The sequence below is a fragment of the Panthera onca genome, chromosome D3 (assembly GCF_046562875.1).
Source record: "Panthera onca isolate mPanOnc1 chromosome D3, mPanOnc1 haplotype 2, whole genome shotgun sequence".
Classification (NCBI taxonomy): Eukaryota; Metazoa; Chordata; class Mammalia; order Carnivora; family Felidae; genus Panthera; species Panthera onca.
The window spans coordinates 18,559,369-18,581,681 of NC_138350.1; the positions used below are offsets into that span (position 1 = coordinate 18,559,369).

At 40.8% G+C, this 22,313-nt stretch overlaps 1 protein-coding gene across 4 annotated transcripts in view; it reads right to left on the minus strand.

The window, feature by feature from the left end:
* Nucleotides 1-21,165, minus strand: part of LOC132665198 (sodium/glucose cotransporter 1-like) — a 57,475-nt gene extending 36,310 nt beyond the window's left edge. The window contains exons 1-5 of one of the 4 annotated variants that reach the window (XM_078435663.2): nt 20,926-21,165; nt 16,592-16,663; nt 11,770-11,874; nt 10,425-10,484; nt 1,368-1,472 (exon numbers count right to left, since the gene is read on the minus strand). In XM_078435663.2, the coding sequence (XP_078291789.1) occupies nt 1,368-1,472; nt 10,425-10,484; nt 11,770-11,874; nt 16,592-16,663; nt 20,926-21,048 (465 nt within the window). In that variant the 5' untranslated portion in view covers nt 21,049-21,165. The remainder of the gene's footprint in view (nt 1-1,367; nt 1,473-10,424; nt 10,485-11,769; nt 11,875-16,591; nt 16,664-20,925) is intronic. The other 3 variants (XM_078435660.2, XM_078435661.2, XM_078435662.2) reach the window with 3 other exon arrangements.
* Between the last annotated feature and the right edge of the window lie 1,148 nt (nt 21,166-22,313).

The window sequence follows — 22,313 nt, forward strand, 5'->3', positions numbered from 1 at the left end:
TTGGCCTGCAGGCTGGATTTGTTGATCCCTGGTTTGGCTGGCACTGATTTTAAAGCATCTGCATATCATTTAACTGGCTAATCTCTTGCCTAGTTATTCTGGTCTCCAAAGTAGGGATGCAATGGGCAGAGATCCTCCCTTTATTCATCTATCCATTTATTCACCAAATGTTTACTGTGCACCAGCATAGCAGATACTCGACAGGGTTCAGAAGACACGGGGCTACTAAAACTCAGTTGCTGCCCCCAAGAAGCTTATATTTAGTGACAGAAACTAAATAGGCAATTTCTATGTAGTGTGATAGGTGATACTCACATTGTATATCTGTATGGATGCATGCATGTATTTATTTATTTATTTATTTATTTATAGTTTTTATTATAGAGACAGTATGAGTGGGGGAATGGGGCAGAGGAAGAGAGAGAAAGGATCTTAAGCAGGCTCCACCCTCAGTATACAGCTCGATCACATGACCCTGGGATCATGACCTGAGCCAAAATTAAGAGTTGGACACTCAACCAACTGAGCCACTCAGACGCCCCTCATTCAGTCAGTTAAACACACACACACACACACACATTTATCAAGTGCCTTAGGTGCCAATAATTTTCTCAGCACAGTGGGTAATGCAGTGAACAAGCCAGGCAAGGCTCTCGGCCTCAACAAGCTTGCACTGAAGTGGAGAAGGCAGATAATCAGAAAGGTAACAGATAAATTATTCTCACATGGTAACAAGTATTACAAAAAAACCCCACCAAAACATAACAATGAAATAGAGATTGACTAGGTACACCCATGGAAGGCTTCTTCAAGGAGGTGATATTTGAAAATTTTTTTTGAGGGGGGGGTACATTCTAGACACAGTGTGAAACAAATGTCAGGGGCTTTCAGTGGGAATAAGATTGGCAGGTTTGAGAAACATAAGGCAGGCAGTGGGGCCAGAGCCTGGTGAGAACAGGGGAGGAGACCAGGAGACAAGGCTGGAGAGGCAGGGACTAGAACAGAACATCCTCACAGATCATAACAAGGGGCTTAGGTTTTCTTGAAAGGGTGGTGGAAATTCCTGGACTGTTTTAAGCAGAGGAGTGACATCACTTAATGACATGACATAGATTAAGGCCAAGGTTCTCTAGAAACGCAGAGGGACCTGTAACTGAGGCTTGGGAGACAAATAAGATGCCCCTGCCTTTATTTTTTGCAAAGTATTACTAAGCTATTTTTTTTTCTCTGCTCTAGCTTAGACAGAAGAAAACGTAAGTAACTTATGGGGCCACAGAGTGAACTGCTGACACCAATCTAGCACCATCCTACCTACTGAATTTTTGTTGTTTTGTTTTGTTTCTTGGGATGGCTTTTATACAACTCACCGAGATCTTATTGAAGATATAGAGGAATAAGTACAGAATAGCAAGGAGGAACTGGATCCGGAAGCCACCAAACCTCTTCCTCAAATATTCTGGCATTGTCATCACCTGTACAAGCAATAAGAGAAGTCACTACCAGACAGAGTGCCAGAAGAGGCAGACCCACAGGGATGCGCCTTGATCACAATGTGCTGGTCATCATAGAGACACAGCTGATGGTGGGGGGGGGGGCCCAGGGATAGAAGTTGCAGCAGGGTCACCCACTCTGGCTTTGGATTCCATGCCACCAGTTAAGATGGGGGAAATAAGAAAGGAGAAGCAATAGTATTGTCTTCAAGAAGCAATCTCCTGAAAGTAGGAGGAAATCTAGCCATTTGAAGATGTCTCATGATGACAAATCACTTTCATGAAATAATCCTAGAGCAAATTCAAATACCTTATCACATACTACAAATATAACAAGTACTCAGGAGAGACAGAATTTGGGGCGCCTGGGTGCTCAGTCGGTTAAGCAACCAACTTCGGCTCATGTCAGGATCTCACGGTTTGTGAGTTCGAGCCCCGCGTCGGCTCTGTGTTGACAGCTCAGAGCCTGGAGCCTGCTTCGGATTCTGTGTCTCCTTCTCTCTCTGCTCTTTCCCCACTCATGCTCTGTCTCTCTCTCTCTCTCCTTCAAAAAGAAATAAAAACATTAAAAAAAAATTTTAAGGAGAGACAGAATTTGACTCAACAGCTCTCCAACCTGGTCATCTGTGCCCATGTGCTCTCATGTGTGTGCTGTTTGCCCCAAACAATCCTGTTCATTTCGATTTCCATGGTCTCAGGCTGCGTGCACCCCACGACAGGGATGCACGCATGCACAAGATGTCTCTTTGTTCATTAGATGCTTGGACCCAAGTGCAGTGCCAGGCTCACAGTAGGTGAATAAATGTTTGTTAAATGTATACTGTCCCACTTCTATCCCAAGTATCCTCATATGGGCTGCTGTCACAGAGTGTAACAGAATGGCTTAAGCAACAGAAATATTATTATCTCTCAGTTCTGAAGGCTAGAAGTTCAAGGTGTCAGCAGGCTTGGTTCCTTCTAGGGGCCGTGAGGGAAGGATCTGTCCAGGCCTCTCTCCTTGGCTTGTTGATGGCTGTCATCTCCCTGTGTCTTCCTATTCTCTTTCCTTTGTACATGTCTGTGTCCAAATTTCCCCTTCTTATAAAGTCATACTGGATTAGGGCCCACCCTAATCATTTCATTTTATTACTTTGAAGATCTTATCCCAAAATACAGTCATAATCTGAGGTAATTTCCTTGGGATTATGGCTTCACCATTGCAGATGCTAGACAACATGGCAAATAAGCCTTTCACATTTTTAATGCCGCTCTACAAATATTTACAAATTTTAACAGTTTTATAAGGCATAATTTATGCACATAAAACTCTCCCATTTTAAATGTAAAGTTTGATGAGTTTGGGAAAATGTACACAATTATACAATCACTACCATATTAAAAATATTAATCATTCTCTTCTTAAGATGGATTTTATTTATCTATTTATTTATTATGGGGGGAGGGAGGGGCAGAGAGACAGAATCCCAAGCAGTTTCCATGCTCAGTGTGGAGCCTGACACGACACTCGATCCCACCACCATAAGATCATGACCTGAGCTGAAATCAAGAGTTGGATGATTAACCCACTGCTCCCCCCAGGTGCCTCACAAAATATTAATCATTCATAATGCCCTCCATAAACCCCCTAGGGTTTGCAGTTAAGGCCTTCAACCCACCCTTGGTCCTAGCTGTCCCCACGGATTTGCTTTTCTAGAATTTTAAATAAATAGAATCATTTACTATGTACTTTTTAATGTCCTGCTTCTTTCACTGGCCTCATGTTCTTGGTTGAGATTCAGCCACATTGTTGCATGATCCCTCTTTCATGCTGAGTAGTATACCACATCACATGTTGTTTTTCTACTCTCTTACTGTAATTTAGATTATTTCTAGATTTGGCTATTAGGAACACAATTGCTATGAAGCTTCATGTACAAATTTGTGTGTATACAAATGTTTTCATCTCTCTGGGGTTGGTAAAGATCTATGTCCAGGGAAATACTACTGACTGGGTGGTCAGGTTTAATTTGTGAACAAACTGCCAAAGTGTCACGGCCATGTGATTCTGTATTCCCTCAAGAAATGTATGAATCCCATTTGCCCCACACCCTCTCCAGCTCTTCTCCTCTTAGTCATTCTGGAACAGTGGTATCTTAAGTAGCATTTTCCTACTATATAAAAAAAAATATCTTTCAAAGAGTTAAAGGTTACGGGGCACCTGGGTGGCTCAGTTAGTTAAGCATCCAACTCTTTTTTTTTTTTTAATGTTTATTTCTGAGACAGAGCATGAGTGGGGGAGGGGCTGAGAGAGAGGCAGACACAGAATCCGAAGCAGGCTCCAGGCTCCGAGCTGTCAGCACAGAGCCTGACGTTGGGCTCGAACCCACAAACCGTGAGATCATGACCTGAGCCGAAGTCGGTCGCTCAACCGACTGAGCCACCCAGGCGCCCCAACATCCGACTCCTGATCTCGGCTCAGGTCATGATCTTGCAGTTTGTGAGACTGAGCCCCATGTCGGGCTGCAAGTTGACAGCGCATAAGCTGCTTGGGACTCTCTCTCTCCCTCTGCCTCTTCCCTGCTCAGGTGCACTCTCTCCCTCTCTCAAAATAAATAAATAAACTTAAAAAAAATAAAATTTTAGGGGTGCCTTGGTGGCTCAGTTGGTTAAGTGTCCAGCTCTTGACTTTGGCTCATGTCATGATCTCATGGTTTGTGAGTTTGAGTCCCACATCGGGCTCTGTTCTGGAAACAGAGCCTGCTTGGGATTCTTTCTTCCCCTCCCCCCCAACTTGTGCTCTGTTTCTCTCTCTCTCAAAATAAAAAATTTTTAAATGTTTATTTATTTTGAGACAGAGAGAGAGAGAGAGAGAGAGAGAGAGAGAGAGAGAGGGAGAGACTGAGTGCGAGTGGGGGAGGGGCAGAGAGAGGGAGAGACAGAATCTGAACCAGGCTCCAGGCTCTGATCTGTCAGCACAGACAGAGCCCGATGTGGGGCTTGAACTCACGAACTGCAAGATCATGACCTGAGCTGAAGTATGACACTTAACCAACTGAGCCACCCAGGTGCCCCTAAAAATAAATAAATAAACTTAAAAACAAAAATTTTATTTTGAAGTCCCATATATCAATTTCCTCCTTTATGGTTTTAGGTTTTTTTGTGTTCTGGTTGAGAAATCTTTCCCTACTTAATCACTTTATTCTTCTTTATTTTGTTTTGCAATAAGGTTTTTTTAAATTAGCTTTAGGTGTACAAATAATTATTTGATATTTGTATATATTTCATCTACATTTTTGAAGAGTACTTTTGCTGGATATGGAATTTGTGGTTGACATATTTTTATTCCTTTCAGTATTTACATATGTCATCCTAATGTTTTCTGGCTTCCATTGTATCTGATCAGAAGTCATCCATTACCTGTATCATTTCCTCCCTGCATATAATGTATTTTCTTTTAGTTCTCTCAAAATGTCCTCTTTATCTTTACTTTTAGCAGTTTGACTATGATGTTAACCTAGGTGTAGCTTTGTGTTCATTGGTGTTTGTTAAGCTTTTTGCATGGAAAATTAACATTTTTCACCACACTTGGGATACTTTCTTACTATTTCTTCAAAAAATTTTTTTCTGCCTCTTTCTTGCTCTCCTTTCTGGGATACCAATTACATGTACGTTGGACTACTTGATATTGTATCACAGGTCTCTGAGGCTTTGCTCCTTTTTCTTCAAATTTTTTTCCCTTCTGTTCTTTCTCTTGGGTAATTCTTATTGAATTCACTGATTCTCTCTTTTGTCATTTTTTTGGTGCTGTTGAGTTCCTCCTATGTATTTTTCATTTCAGCTAGTGTGCTTTTTAACTTTAGAATTTCCATTTGGTTCTCTTCTATAGTTTCAGTTTCTCTGTTGAGAGGCTGTATTTGTTCATTCATTAGTATCACATTTTCCTTTATTTCTTTGAACATATTTATAATAGTAGGTTCAAAGCCTTTTTTTGTTAAATCAACATCCGGGCCTGCTCATTTATTTACTGCTTTTTCTTCTGGAGTGTGGGTCACATTTATATTGCAATTTCTTTGTGTGTCTAATAATTCCTGGTTGCAGACTGGCCATCATAGATCATATGATGTAGCATTCCACAATCTGCTTTGTTCTTCTGAAGATTGCTGTTTCTTGTTGTTGTTGTTGTTGTTGTTGTTGTTGTTGTTGTTGTTTTGTAGGCAATTAACTTACCTGGACTCAAACTGCAACATCTTTCATGTCATCCCACCTCCCACTCCTACATTGAAGTTTATAGTTGCTGATGTCTATGATTGTTTTTTCAGTTTCTAGCTGCTGCTAATTTAGCCTGGTCCTATGGAGGTTTTCTTTGCACTTGAGTAGTCTCACAGTCAGTCAAGGTTTCATGCAGAATTTATGCCAAGTTTATAAACTTTGATTTATACTCAAAGTTAATTCCCTCTTTGTCTCCCTTGTTTTTGGTGCTCCCACAAAAGTTTCCTGTTGCTTTGTTAGCCCCCTGTTCTCTCCTCTGTTATGGGTAAGACTTGTTCTCCACTGCCTACATTGTGTGGGTTGGGGAATGTACTCAGTCCTAGGCACTGTAAAGTCACAGATCTCACACGTATAGCTCTGTCTCTGTAAGACAGAGCTCCATTTGGTTTCTGTCTTTTTTTTTTTTTTTTTTTTGGCTCTCTGGGTTCTCATGCATGCATCTGTACTTTGGTGGTCAGCCAGGGATCTGAGCTTTTTCTATCTTACTTTAAAATTCCCCTCTACCTCAAGGACATAAAGATATTCTATACTTCCTTATAAAAATTCAAAATCTTTTGCCTTTCCTATTTAAGTCTTTAATCAATCTAAAATTATTTTTGTGTATAATAGGGATCCAATTTAATTTTTTTCATATGATAATCAATTGACCCTCCTTTACTCAGTGATCTGCAGTGCCATTGATGTCATAAACCAAGTCCATGTATATGAGCGTTCCTTAGTTATTTCTCTTTTACACTTGTCAGTGTTTTAATTCTTGTGTCAATACCATACTGTCTTAATTACTATAGCTTTATAGTAAGTCTTGATATTTGAGGGCAAATCTTTATTATTTTTCGTTGATAGGAGTATCTTTGCTACTTTTATGCTTTTTTACATACATTTTCTTTTTTCCAGCTTTATGGATATATAATAACATACAACATTGTGTAAGTTTAAGGTGTACAACACAATTTGATAAACATATACTTGCAAAATGATTATCACAGTAAGTGATATCTATATACATATACTTGCAAAGTGATTATCACAGTAAATATCTCCATCACCTCATATAATTACCTTTTTTTTTAATGGTGAGAACTTTTGAGATTTACTCTCTTACAACTTCTAAGCATATAACACAGTATTGTTAATGATAGTTACCACACTACTTAAAAAAAATCCTTGTAGCCATTCTGTGCCTTTTGATTGGAGAATTTAATTCCTTTATATTTAAAGTAATTATTGAAAGATAAGGACTTAAATGCTATCTTACTCATTGTTTTCTGGCAGTTTTGTAGTTCCCTTGTTATTTTCTTCCTCATGCTGTCTTCCTTTGCAAATTGATGATTTTCCATGGAAGTATGCTTTCATTTCCTCCTATTTATCTTTTGTGTATCTACTGTAACTTTTTGCTTTTTTGTTACCATGGGGTTTACATAAAATGTCTCATAGATGTAATAGTCTATTTCAAGGTGATAAATTTGATCACATACAAAAACTGTACCTTTTACTCCCCACCTCAACATTTTATGTTTTGATGTTATAATTTCTTTTTATATTATGTATCCATTAACAAATAATTATAGCTATATTTTAATATTTTTATTTTTTTATTATTTTTAAATATTTATTTTGAGAGAGATACAGAGAGCGTGAGCAGAGGAGGGACAGAGAGAGAGACACAGAATCCGAAGCACGTTCCAGGCTCTGAGCTGTCAGCACAGAGCCTGACATGGGGCTCCAACCCACAAACTGCAAGGTCATTCCCTGAGCCAAAGTTGGACACTTAATGTTCTGAGCCACCCAGGCACACCTAATTATTTTTATTTTTTAATATGTATTTAGTTGAGAGAGAGAGCAAGCAAGTGGGGGAAAGGCAGAGGGAGAGGGAATCTTAAACAGGCTCTATGCCCAGCAAAGAGCCTGATGTGGGTCTCAGTCTCACGACTGTGAGATCATGACCTGAGCCAAAATCAAGAGTCAGATGCTTAACCAACTGAGCTATCCAGGTGCCCCTCTCCTTCATTTCTAAAGGATAACTTTACCAGGTAAAGTATACTTGGTTGGCAGGGTTTTTTTCCATCACTTTAAATATATCATCCCACTCTTTCTTGGCCTGCAAGGCTTCTGCTAAGAAATCTGCAGATATCATTATGGAGGTTCCCATGTATGTGAAGACTTTTCTCTTGTTTAAAAAATTTTCCCTTTGATTTTAGACACTTTCATTACAAGAAAAAGAATATAGTTTTAGGTTGAAATTTGGTGGGGGGACCCATAGGCTTTATGATCTTGGATATCCAAATCTCTTCCCAGATTTGGGAAGTTCTCAGCCATTATTTCTTAAAATAAGCTTTCTGTCCCTTTCTCCCTCTCTTGTCCCTCTGGGAGCCCCTGATGTGTATATTGTTTTTCTTAATGGTATCCCATAGTCTCATAGACTTTCTTAACTTTTTCATTGTCCCCCTTGAGTGAATTATTTCAAATGACCCGTCTTCTACTTCACAGATTCTTCTGCTGGATCCAGCCTGCTATTTATGTGATCTATTGCACTTTTCATTTCATTCATTGTATTCTCCAGCCCCAGAATTTGTTTGATTATTTTCATGATCTCTCTCTGCTAAACTTCTCATTTCCTCCATGTATTGTTTTCCTTATTTTATTGAATTGTCTTTCTGTATTTTCTTGTACCTCACCAAGCTTCTTTCAAACAACTATTTTGCATTCTTTATCAAACAAATCTCAGATCTCCATTTCTTTGGCATTGGTTACTAGAAAACTGTACTCCTCTGGTGGTGCCATGTTTCATTGCTTTTTCATGTTCCTCAAAAAAAATTTTTTTTAGGTAGGTTCCATGCCCAGTGTGGAGCCCAATGTGGGGCTTGAACCCATGGCCCTGAGATCAAGACCTGAGCTGAGATCAAGACTTGTACACTTAACTGACTAAACCACCCAGATGGCCCCATGTTTCTCAAATTTTGTATTACTGTCTTTGAGGAAGCAGTCACCTCCACATCTTTACTGACTGGCTTTAGGAGAGAAATACCTTCTCTAAGCTCTGCTAGAAATTCCAAGGCTTTCTCAGACTTTTTCTATGGATATACCTGCTCCACATTTCTTGTTCCTTTTTGGGGGGAATCCTTTTTAAGATTATATGTCTTCTCTTGATCCTGCAAAGCCAGGCCAAGTTCTGACAGCCTCCCTTTGCTTGCTTTCCCTAGGGCAATGCTGAATGCTCAAGTTAGTGTGCTTTCCTCAATCCCACAGAGTCAGTATGGCTTTCTGTGAATGCTCACTAACTTTCTACAAAAAACACTTGCTCTTGCCACCATCAGGGATGCAGAAAGAGAGCTGGCCAGAGGGTGGAGGTGCATGTGGGTGAGGTGTGTGGCATGCTGGGGTGCCCTTGGGCCAATTGAGGGGATCTATAGGTGAGGAGACCCCAGCGGCTCACTGGCAGGCTTCCTGATAAGTCTGCAAAGTAATTAGTAGGATTCATGTTCCTCTGATCATGGCTGAGAGCCATGGCTGCTGTTCTCTCAGCCACTCCCCAGCCTCCTAGATGTGCGGCACACCTCCATATTCTGGATGGGATGAGAAACAAGTGGGTCCTCTTGGCAGACTTCTGCACAACTAGATTGCTGAGCACTTACTCCCATACTCTCAATTTCCCCTGTGGGAGAAATTTCAGGCTGAGAAGGTCTCTCCTGGCACTTAGCTGTGCCACCTTGGGGAAGGGGTGGGACATAGGTACACTGAAACTCTTCCTCTCACTCTCTTCATTACATCCAGTCTTCGATTTTCTTTTTTCCAACAGTGTGCTAGAACTTCTCTAGTGGAATTCTGGTCTTCCACAAAGGCCCTCTTATCTGTGGGTGATTACTGAATTGGTGTTCTTTGAGGGAAGATGGCAGAAAGCTCTTATTCCACCATGTTGATGATGTTATTCCACATATCTTCACAGATGTGCAGGCCAGATGGTCTCTGTTCTCTCTCAGCTGGTCACTGACATGTATTTATCCCCTTATCTCCTACATACATTTTATTATAAATTTTTTTAAGTTTATTTATTTATTTTTGAGAGAGAGAGAGAGAAAGCATGAGCATGAAGAGAGGAGAGGCAGAGAGAGAAGGAGAGAGGAAGAGAGAGGGAATTCCAAACAAGCTCTGCAATATCAGCATGGAGTCCAACATGGGGCTTAAATTCATGAACCATGAGATCATGACCTGAGCTGAAATCAAGAGTTGGACACTTAACCAACTAAACCACCCAGCTGTCCCCTACATACATTTTAGAATCAGCATGTCAAGTTTCTAAAAAAATTCTGTTTGGAATCTCATTCCCAGCACAGACTAATTTGGAGAGAACTAACATTTTTAGGATATTGTCTTCTAGTAATTAACATAGTTGTTCGTTTCATTTATTTAGGTCTTATTTTTAGATAAAGTTTTCAAACGTTTTCTGTAAAAGCCCTTAAAAGTGAACCCTTGAATAAGGTCCAGAGGGAAACAGCAGGCAATTACCAGCATCTGTGTACCCAAGGCCGAGCGATGTTATTTCAGGCATTTCTCAGGGTTTAGGGAAGTCAGTAAAACGATCAAAAGACTGAGAAGTTTAACTTGCCTCCAGGATATGTTTATGTACACATGAAATATTTGTAAGAAAAAATACTATAGAGAACAGAGTAACTGATAATGGCTACTCACCCCAGCCTTAATGTAAATAGGAGAAAATATCCAACCAAGAACACACAGCAGAAACGGAGCCTGAAACCAAGAAAGAGAATTACATTAGGGTTCCATCTAGGGCAAGCTCTTAAATGAGATGCAAGCTCAGTGACTTCTGTTTTGAGTCTAACAAATGTATCAGTACTGGGGAACCTTATAAACAACAGCCCAAGCACGCACCTTCTAGTACAATAAACTACTTACAGGCACTTGATCTTTGCCTATGAAAGAGTGCCTTCTTAATTTGGTGGGGGGGGGGGGGGGAGGGGGAGGGGGAGGTTTAACTGAGCCAGTTTTCAAGGTATTTATTTTTACTATTGTTTGTCTACTTCCAGAGAGGAACAAAGGTGGCTTATATATAGAAGATAGTTAAAAAAAAAAAAAAAAAAAAAAGTATCAGAAACCATTCAGAGAAATGAGGGAGAAACTCTACCAAAATTTCATACAAGTTATTGAAAATAAGGAATAAATTTGGCTCTGGCTTTCTTACAAAGAAGGGGTAAGGTAAGTTGAATTTATAAAGAAGATGCTAGTAAATTCTGAGAAGTAAATGGTGGTAAAGGCCAGGGCTTTTTGCTAGGTTTGAAATTGACTCTGCTAGAAGTGTCGTTTATTTTTGTAGTCTATAAGGAGAAAGATTAGACTCAGAAAGTAGGGAGCTTTCTGATTTACCCAGAAAAGTCAGATGGTTTATACAGAAATAAGTTAATAAGCCCAAGACTTATAAATTCACTTATATTTAGGCGAACAAATTCTATGTTCTACAACAAATATATCCCACAGATTAAATAAATAATCCATTTAATAGGTTTTATGGTTCAAACCTGGTATTCTTAGGAGGTCATTTAGGAATTTTGTAGTAATTAGTTGAATATCCTGAAGAGCACAGTTGAGCCCATTCTCAATACATACTTCAAATATACACATGCATATACATACACACATACATGTACATATAGACACATATACACATATATATCTGTATGTATATCTACACATAAACATGTATGTACACATCTATTTAAATGTTAATATGGTCTTTTCTCTTTTTCCTCCCTGGATGGTCTCCTAAAAGTTCTTTGTTCATTGTATTCCTATAGCCCTTGGGATGTAAACATTCTCTGTCTCTTCATTAACTTCATTAACTAAGAAGAATGAAAACTAGCACAATCATTTTGAAAATCAAAGACTTGGTTCTTTTCTTCTGTGACTTCTAAGAGGTCTTCAATATTTACCAGAGGTAGAAAGCAAGTTTTTATATTTAGGAGTTTTATTTGGACAATAATAAAGAGGGAGGTTAGTTGCTGCACAAGGTATTACTTACATTCCATTCAAAGGCCCCAATAGCAATCCCTGAAGTCGCTCCTATTCCAGCCAGGCCCATGAAGTGGCCACTGCCAATACTGGAGGCAAAAAGAGAAGCGCCTATCTGAAAATCAAAAGGTGATTACCTAGCAGAACTATCAGTCCAACTCCAAGAATTCATTTTCACAAATGTAAACTGAATTTTCCATTTTCTCAAAGGGGATTATTCCCTGGGCAGAATTCCCATTTATGTTTCTTCTACACAAACACCCTACCTACAAATTAGAAGCCAGTGAGAAGAGAGAACATGAAAAAAGAATGGCCATTCTTACATTGCCACATTTCACATGCTCCACCCACTTACTTGCAATTCCCTAATGCAGAAATATTAGCAGAGTGCAATTTCATCATTGTCTAAATAATTTAAAAATATCAATAATCTAACTGGTTGTAAGTGATTGGTTAAAATACTAAGGTGCATGAATATGATGAAATACAATGTAGCATACAGAAAGAATAAAGGAGCTTTTCATTAAACAATAAGGTAAGCAGTATGTATGATATAATCTCATTAAAATTTTATGTGTGCATCTTACACTTGCACAGATATATGCTTATATATGCATGGGAACGGTTCTGGATACATATATATATATATATATATATATATATATATATATAACAAAATATTTCTGGAGTTATGGTTATAGAGATGGAATGAGGAGAAAATTTCAAGTTCTATACTTAGACTATAACTTTTGGGCTTTTTACAATCAACATCTGTTACTTTCAAAAGAAAAAATTCCTAGAGGTATTTAAATGAGCAAAATCCCTCCTAAACCAATAACAGCTTTTTAATTGAGTAGAGATAGCCACTCCATTCAAAACAAAAATCCAACTATGATGCCTTTGACATGAGATAGATTTTAAACTAAATTATCAAGAGAGGTTGAAAATAATGAAGCCTTTTAGGTAAAAACAAACACCTCATCACTGACAATATTGACATAGGATAAAGTAGTATTCAAGATCAAAAGCATTAGGGGCCCCTGGGGGCTCAGTCAGTTAGGCATCCACTCTTGATTTTGGCTCAGATTCATGGGTTCAAGCCCCACGTCAGGCTCTGTGCTGGCGGTGCAGTCTGCTTGGGATTCTCTCTCTCTCTCTCTCTCTCTCTCTCTCTCTCTCTACCTCTCCTCATAAATAAACATAATAATAAAAAAATTTTTTTAAAGTAACTTTATAGTTACCTTATAGAACTACCTTTTACAAGGTAAAATGCACTAATAAGCCATCGTTGAGAACATACAGATATCAAATACCTTAACAGGGACAATTGTAAGGCAAAAAAGTCTTAGAAGTGGCACATAATAAATACTCAAATAATAGTAGTTATTTTTATTATTAAGAATGTTCACTACATTTACCATAATAGTTAAAAATTATATACAGTCTAATTTGCCCAATAATATGGTATTTAAATGGTGGCGTGTCCATATGATATAACACTATGCAACTGTATATAAATATAAAATAAATCTACCTATCTATGTTTATACAGATGTTGGAAGTTGCTAGCATGTTATTAAATTAAAAGATAGCTTTAAAAGGCACCATTTGTTAATTTAATAACTACTAATAAATGTCCATTGCCAACTATGCCCAGGCACTGTTCTAGGTATTAGGGATACATTAGTGAGTAAACTAGACAAAAATCCCTACTCTCATGAAGCCAACATTCTTTTGGGAAAAAGAGAATAAACAAAATAAATTAGAAGATTATTTTATAGCATGATAGTAATAAATACTATAGAGGAAAAAAAACTGGAGAGGTGGATAGGAAGTACTGGGAAATTGGGTGGTCAGGGTAGACTGTCTGAGAGAAGAAGACCAGAAGAGGTGGGGGCATAAGCCATGGGGATTCTGGGGAGAGTGCTCCAGCCAGAGAAAGCATCAGGGGCAAAGGCCCTGAGGCAGAAACACAGCTGGGTTGTTCAAGGACACTGGCTAGAGATGGGGAACAGGCATCCTGGGAGGCAAGGTCAGAGAGGTAACGAGGTACAGGACATCTGTGCCCTACTACAGGCCACTGTAAGGGGCTGGACTTTCATTTTGGGTGACATAGGCACCCCAACAGGGTTTTAAGCAGAAAAGTGACATGGTCTGACTTGAGTTTTAATAGGCTCTCTTTAGCTGCTCTGTTGAGATTGCATATAGAAGAGCCAAGGTAGAAGGAAGGAGCTCAACAAGCTGTTATACTTAATCCAGGTGAGAGACAATAGCAGCATGGACCTGGAGGCAGAGTTGATGGGAAGTGGTCAGATTTGAAAGATATTTTTTAGATCGAGTCGCAGGATTTCCTAATAGATGGGACGTTGGGTACAAGAGAAACTAAAGCATCTAACAAGCTTCCATGTTTGTTAACCAGAGCAACCAGAAGATGGAGTGTTGCTATTCAGGAGAAAAGAAAGGTGGTGAGAGAAGCAGATTTGCTGAGGGAAGTCCAGGGCTCCCTTTGGGGCTTGTTCAGTTTGAGATACCCGATAGACCTCTCAAGTGCAGTGTCAAACAGTACAGGTGTCATGTGTGAGTCTGGAGTTCACATGAGAGACCTGTGATTTGTTAGCATGTAACTGGTATTCAATGCCATGAGCTAGACGAGTTGCCAAGTATTTGAGTGTGATTGGAGAGAAGCAGTCAGGCGTGGGCCCTGGGGACTTCCAGTGTTAAGAAGCGAGGGAGATGGGGAAAACCAGCTGGGGAGACTGACCATGAGCAGCTGGGGAGGCAGCTGGAAAGGAGGAGAGCAAGGCGACAAAACAGGGAGGGAGGGAGGAAGGACTAAGAGCCTCAGAGTTTCACCACTGCCAAGCCAGCTTAGATGAGCACTGAGAACTGGGCACAAGAATAAGCCATGTACAATTAAAAAAAAAAAAAAAAAAAAAAAAAAAAAAAGGAGAGAAGGAAAAGTCAGTCACATGGAGGGCCTCAACAAGAGCAGCTGATACCCATCAGGTATCTGCTAATAAGAATATAAAACAAAAAAGATAGCCAGAGTGGCAAAAATCATTCTTTTAGTTTCCTTTACTAATACCATAAAATATTTTGTTCATGAAGCAATAACCCTAACAATGAAAAGAGAAGCCACAGCAAAGAAATTAATAAATCATAACATACGTAAACATTGGGAAGGCAAAGCATGTTACTGTCTCTTGGAAACCGTTAGAAGTGTCAGTTTTATGAGGTAATATGGGAAAGATTGTCATTTCTCTAGGTACAGAAAACATGACTACAGGTCTAAGTGGCTCAGGCAAAAGACTGGGGGTCTCACAGCCCAGGAAGAGGCTGTGTTGCTGGAATCCTCTGCAGAAAAATAAACTAAGGTAGGAGGCCCATTGCAAACATTTTTTTGCTGCATTCAATCTCTTTCTAAAGCAGGTTTACAAAAAAAAAAGAAGATTCAAGTATAATTCAGAGAGTTAAATGCCAGGAAAATGCTTTTCCCCAAATCTCCCAGCTAAGAGGCAAAGCCATTTCTGCTAGGTTGTTGGATCCATCAGAGTAAGTGTACTTTCCTTTTCCCTTTGAATAAAGGCAATTTCTCCTTCTGAGACAAGATTTCTCTCTTTGAAGTACTACCCCAGTGTGAAAAAAAAATCTTTGCCATAAGACTGGTTAACATTTGAGGGCAAAGAATATTAATGAGTAAGGGCCTGCTTCTTATATAATTCTCTAAATGTACCTTACATTCCTGTGCTGGAAATGCATGTACATTTTTACATGTACATGTACATTTTACATGTACATTTTACAGTTAATTTTTTTTAATGTTTGTTTATTTTTGAGAGAGAGAGTGTGAGGTGGGAAAGGGCAGACAGACAGGGAGACACAGAATCCAAAGCAGGCTTCAGGCTCCGAGCTGTCAGCACAGAGCCCCACGCAGGGCTTGAATTCATGAGCTATGAGATCACAACCTGAGCTGAAGTTGGACACTTAACCGACTGAGCCACCCAGGCGCCCCTATTTTTACATAATAAGTTATAAAGCAGCACTGGCTCAGGCTTGCCTTGGGTCCTAGGAGGTTGGGCCCTTCTGGTGACCCACATCTTCCTCCTCCCTGGGGCACTCCTACCCACTCTATCCTGGGTACAGGGTCATGGACAGGCAGCTGCCTCTTCTGCTGTGGGGGTTTTGAGGCACTCCTCTTGGATGGAGTCACTTTGAATAATGAATAATACATAAAAGACAAGAAATGGTTTCTACCCTGCCTCCCTCCATCTAGCATCATGCTGTTCCATACCCAAGCTTTGGTATATGCTGTTCCTTCTGCCTGGGATGCCCTCACACTCTACCTGCAAACACCTACTCCACCTCCAAACCCTGCTCAGATAACCCTACCTCTAGAAGACCTTTCCCGTCTTGTACCCCCTCCACCCAGCAAGCCTGAGTTTACCTTTCATCAGTATCTGGCCTGTGCACCTCCCACCAGACTCACTGCTGTCCTGCACTGTAACGTGATGCAATTTGCTGGATACACATATAACTCCCTTTCTAGATTGCGGGCTTCCAGCAGGCAAGACTGTCTGTTCCCCACCTGTGTCCTGGAACCTAGAACAATGCTTTGTACATACCAGGCACCTAATAAATGGTTAGTGAATTAAACTGAGTTGAATGAAAACATTTTGGTAAGAAACTACTTACGAGTTAAGCAAACTCTAATGAAATGACTTTCCCAATTTAGCAACTTCAAATTATTTTGGGTATAAGATATCTACATTAAAGTAACAGACAAGTTAACATGTGGCCGCCTAAGCGGATTGCCACATGCAAGCCTTACTCACCGGCCACCATGCTAGATTGCGGCCAGCCAGGAAGAAGTCGTCTACTGTCCCACGACTGCTTGACAGGATAGCCTTAAAAACAAATGAACAATAGAAATACAAGAAACAAACTGCTCCAAAGACACAGATCTCTCAAACGATCACCTTCATTTATCCATAAATCTCTTTAGCAGAGACCCCCCCAAATCCATTTTCCCTTTCTTTCTTTTTAGGAATAGAAGCCCCTACTCACTGGGTTACTCTGGCCACCCAGCAGGAGACTACAGTCTCTTCTAGCTCTGATTGTGTGGACATCTCCATTTCTCTACACTTCTGAGAAATTAATATTGCTTTATTTTTTCCCCCAACTAGTTAACCAGTGTCATAGCTTCTAGCAGAGTCTGGGAGATGAGTGGTTAGTGAATGTATGGATCAGTGAGGAATGGCAAACCTGAACAGGCGCCCAGCTTCTTCCAGAACAGCTGTCACTCTGCCATTATTACGGTGTCCTTCCAACACATCCAAGTCCTCTCTACTCAGGCTCCCCAGCTCTGATTCCCAGACTCTGATGTGGCCAAAAGACAATCCTGGGGATTTCCTGGAATGCCTAGGACTGGCATGACCTAAGGATGACAGCTGATTGACAGAAATATGTTTCTGTGGGAAGAGTGAACTTAAAAACTGCCGTCTGAGGGGTGCCTGGGTGGCTCAGTTGGTCAAGCGTCTTGACTCTTGATTTCAGCTCAGGCCATGATCTCACAGTTCCTAGGATTGAGTCCTGCTGGGCATGGAGCCTGCTTGGAATTCTCTCTCTCTCCCTCTCTCTCTGCCCCTACCCTGCTTTCTCTCTCTCTCAAAATAAATAAATAAACATTAAAAAAATCCTGCCATCCGAGGTATCTATATTATAATGCAATTTCCTCACATCATAAAGCCTCAAACCAAAGAAACAACTCTCCAAATCAGACACATTAGGTTAGTCTCACCTCATCTAGTCACTAAATATTTACCAAGGGTCTACTATGTGCAGAGCTGAACTTTTTAAAGAAAGCATCAGCTGGGAAACTTTTAAAAGGACTTAAAAAAATTCATCTGTTCTCAGAATAAAAGCATCCTCGCTTTCCACAAAGAGAGGACCAGACAGTAAGAAAAGCAGATCCTGGGGAGAAGGTGGCTTAAGTGCCTGTCCCTGCCTCTTCCTTCCTCCATGCTCTCTTCTTGGAATAATAACACCACCACAGCAGCCAGGCTGGTGGGGGAAGAAGATACAACCAACTCTTTCTCAAAGATCTCTGGGCTGAGACTGATAAAAAGAGAAAAACAAAAACAAAAACAAAGTGTAAGTTTTTTCCCTTTACCATCCTATAAGAGCCAAGACACTAGCAGCAAAGACTGATTTCTCAGTTCCCTGGGGGACTCAGCAGACAGGAGTTGATGAATGCTTTCAGAAAGAAGTCCCATCTGTGTGAATGTGGGCAATTTGGTTCAGCAAGAAAAGGGTGGTTTAATAACTGGAAGAAAATAAAGCTAGATTCATCCATTGAATCATACATAAAAATAATTTTCAGATGTTCTAGAGATTTAAATATGAAAAAACTATAAACTATTAGAAGAAAATTTGGGATAATATTTGTACAAATTTGGAATGGGAGAAAACTTTCCTAAGAAAAGCAGGAAATCTAGAAGATGCAAAGGAAAAGAGAGATAGTTGACTTCTTCAAGGTGAACAAAAACTCAAATGACAGAAAGACACCATTAATAGTTTAGACCAGTGGCTCTCAACAGAGATGATTTTTTTCCCCAACCACTCAGGGGATATTTGGCAGTGTCTGGTTACATTTTTGGTTATGAATGGGCAGGCGTCAAGGATACTTCTAAGCATCCTATTATGCACAGGACAGATACCCACAATGAATTATCTGGTCCCAAATATAAGTAGTAAACACTGGTTTGGACAAATGACAGCTTGGGGAAAACAAATGAGCAAGTCAAATGACAAAGAAGTTGATAAAAGCAAACAACACAGATAAAAAATGGCATATAAAAAGATGCTCAACCTCACTAGGAGTCTAGGAAGTACAAATTAAAGCTACAAAGACATACCACTGTCCACCCATCAGGCTGGCAAAACACACACACACACGCACACACACACACACACACACACACGCAGTAATGAGCAAGTCTTGGGGGAAAGAGCATGATCATATCCTGCTTGTGAAAAATGTAAATCTCAACAAGCTCTGGAGATTAGCATTTAGTAATATCTACTAAAATTTCAAATAAATGTATACTTCTGACCCAGCACTTCCAATTTTGGGAATCCATGCTACACAGATTAAAAGTACCAACACAACAATACCTGGCATCAAAACCAATACCTGGCAACAATCTAAGTGTAGATTAGTAGGGAAGAGCTGGATAGTATCTATTTGTGGGGACTACTAGGCAGTTAATAACAACATAAGCAGTATCTCTATCCATTGACCTAAAGGATTCTCTCCATATATAGTAAGTGGGGGAAAAGGCAGGCTGCAGAGTAATGTGTATGATACGATCGCATCTTCTATAAAGACAAAACACAAAATTCTACGTGTGTCTGCATGTGTGGATAAGCACTGAGAAAGGGGAGGGATACATGACCCATGGTTATCTCAGAGGGATGGGAATGGATGGGGGAAGAATAGTAACTTATTCTTTATTTATGCATCTTTTCACTCTTACAATGAGCATGTTAATATTTTCCTAATTAAAAACAATGTAAGATTATCCAAAAGAACAAATGGAAAGATAATACAAAGAAGGGAAAAGATCAGAGCATTCTGGATAACTATGTATGTTTTATGGCTCCCAGAACAGAAGGAACAGCAGGTTTCTTTAGGAAATGACCAGATGGCTTACCAGTCCTCTGACCTTGGCCAGACTTAGGCCCCAACTGAGTCTGGGACAAAACTGGGTGGGGGCTTCCCAATTCAATGAGAGCACTAGAAGAAGGATCCAAAAATAAGTACTCATTACTCAGAGACCCTGTGTCTTTGGGTACTTAGAAGGATGTTTCTCATAACTGAGGCCAATTAAAAAAAAATCCTCAGTTTGAATGATCTGGATAAACACCCCAGATTTCTCCTTTATGTTTGGAATAAAGAGCCTATATTTTCTCTTCTGGTACAAAATTCTCTTAATAGGATGGAGACCATGTCTCCATTACTCTATCTGCTTACTAGCAGCATAGTGACTTAGTGTAAGCCCTCAAAAAGAGTGTCCAGTGATCGTATTTTGAAAGGCACAGTAAGATTCTGCACAGTAAGATCCTGCTCGTAACCTGGTGAAGTGTCCCAAAGTAAAGGTCACATGGGCATGAAAGCTTCAGCTGGGTGGGGGCCACCCAGAATGAAAACTCTCCCATTGGTTTAGTGAATGGTGGCAGTCACCAGATACTCCTGCTTGGTGAAGCAGGCCAGGCAGAGGCTTCTGATGGTTAACAGCTTATCGGAGGGGTGACACCATGACACCAACCAAAGCTGTCATACCCATCTGATCTTTCGCTGGAATGCAGGCCTGTCCCAGGGTAGCATGGTTAAAAGACACCTTTTTGAGTGCTTACGTACTAAGCTCTAGTGGGCAGATGGCAATAAAGGAGACATGGTCTCCACCCTCTTAAAAGAAGCTTGTACGAAGAAATAAGCTTTTTATTCAGATTTAAAGGGAACACTTAGAGCCCTAAGTTACTAGTGACCTTTGAGATTTTGCTAGCAAGGCAAAGGGATTAAGATCATGAGTCAGATCAGACAGCTCTAGGTTCAAATCTGGACCCAATCTTTCCCTGGTTACTTAAATTCTTTGAGCCTCAGTTTCCTCAACTGGGGAATTAGTGGGAATGACAGTATGTTATTCACAGCAGGGTTGTGAGGACATGAACTTGAAGCACTCACAGCAGACCTGTCACTTAAAGGCCTAATCAGAGATAGCCGTCACTATTATCACCATCATCATCATGATCTTAATAGCGCCTGCTTATCAAACACCTCTCAGGTTCCAGGCAGCGATCACGGGGGAGGGATTTGAGCCTGCTCATTTATTTGGGTGGTGGTGGGGGGGGTGGGGGACACGTGAGATTAATCAATATGGCTCCATTACTGAGGATTTGCATTTATTTACCTTTGGCTGGAGGGTAGGAAGTAGGTAGGCACAGGGAGAGTGAAGAGGTCTCCACGGGCCAACAAGGGCTGTGCATAGGCTGGGGCAGGATACTGGGGCGGGATGCAAGGTCGGGGACCAGGTGACTGGCAGGGAGGGGGTCAAACCCAGCCTGGGGTCCAGGGCCCCGCCTTCCCCTCCGGGCCCCGACGACGTACCCACAGCCCGATGCCCAGGACCAACAGGAAGTACAAAACCATCACCAGGATGTCTAGGGCGCTAGTGACGCCGAAGCCCAAAGCATTCCAGCTAGAGATGTCGCCATACCACGAAAAGCTCATGGTGGCGCTTCTGGGCCAGGTGAGTAGTGCGGGCTATCACAGGAGGCGGCAACGGCTCTCACTTTGGCTTCGGCTGTGGCTCCGCCACCGTAGTGCGTCACGGGAAGGGCCGCGGGGCAGCCTGGGAGTTACCTGCAGGCCTCGCGGCCCAGCGCGGCCAAGTCCCCTCCTCCCTCCTCCCCCCACCCTCCCAGGTTGGGGATCCCGGCTTCCTTAGGGGTTGGTCTATTTAGTGAGAAAACGAAAAGCCTTTCCTCACTGCTGTACCAGGTACAACACCTCCCCCCCCTCCCCCCCCCCATTCCCCTGGGTGCGCGGCACTTCCTGGAACTTGGACTTCGAGTTAGGCTGGACTGGGCCAAGCGTGAGTTAACAGGGGCAGGATCAGTCGCTGTGCATCTTTCTGAGCCATCCTTGGGGCCTGCAGCAAAGTGAGAAGCCCGTGATACTGCCATTGTCTTCATTTTTGCGTTAATTTGGATTTAGTAAAACAATTACATTAGGATATTATTTCTCGAGTCCTGACTTTTTCGATGCCCCCTTAAATTCTGCACCAAGGAAAATGCCTCACTCGCCTCACCCTAGTCAGGGTCCTACTTGGGCCAACTGATTTCAGAGGGGCCCCAGCTTTTTGCAATTTGATCTTTCGCTGGTGATGTGAGCATTTTTAGTCTGGGCCAAGCGTTACTCTCCTTGATGTTTCTGCCAAAGATGTTTTTCTGCTAAATTGTACTTTTTGAAATTTTGGCTAATAATACTAACAACAAAAAATACTAGTAACAATAATAATAGCTAACATAATAGTTCTTGCTAGATTTCCTTCTTTGTACTTTGCACGTGTTAACTCATTTGATTCTCACAATAAGCAAGTTGAATTTATGACCACAAGGATGGGGGGCTGCTGGGGGGGGTGTTGCTTATACTGGCTGGTAGCCATTTAGAGGTCTATGATCACGGCCTCCTGAGCAGAATTCTGTAATCCTAGTTCAGTGCTGTTCAAAAGAAATATACTATGAATCACAGATGTTATTTAATTTTTTTTCCAGCTTTATTAAGGTATGATTGACAAATAAAAATTGTGTGTATTTAAGGTGTAGGTGATGTTTTGACAAATTACCATAATCTAACATATCAATCACTTCCCATCATTACCATTTCGTGTGTGTGTGTGTGTGTGTGGTAAGAACACTTGAGATCTACTCTGTTAGCAAATTTCAAGTATGCAGTACATTATAATTGACTGTAGTCACCATGTCATACACTAG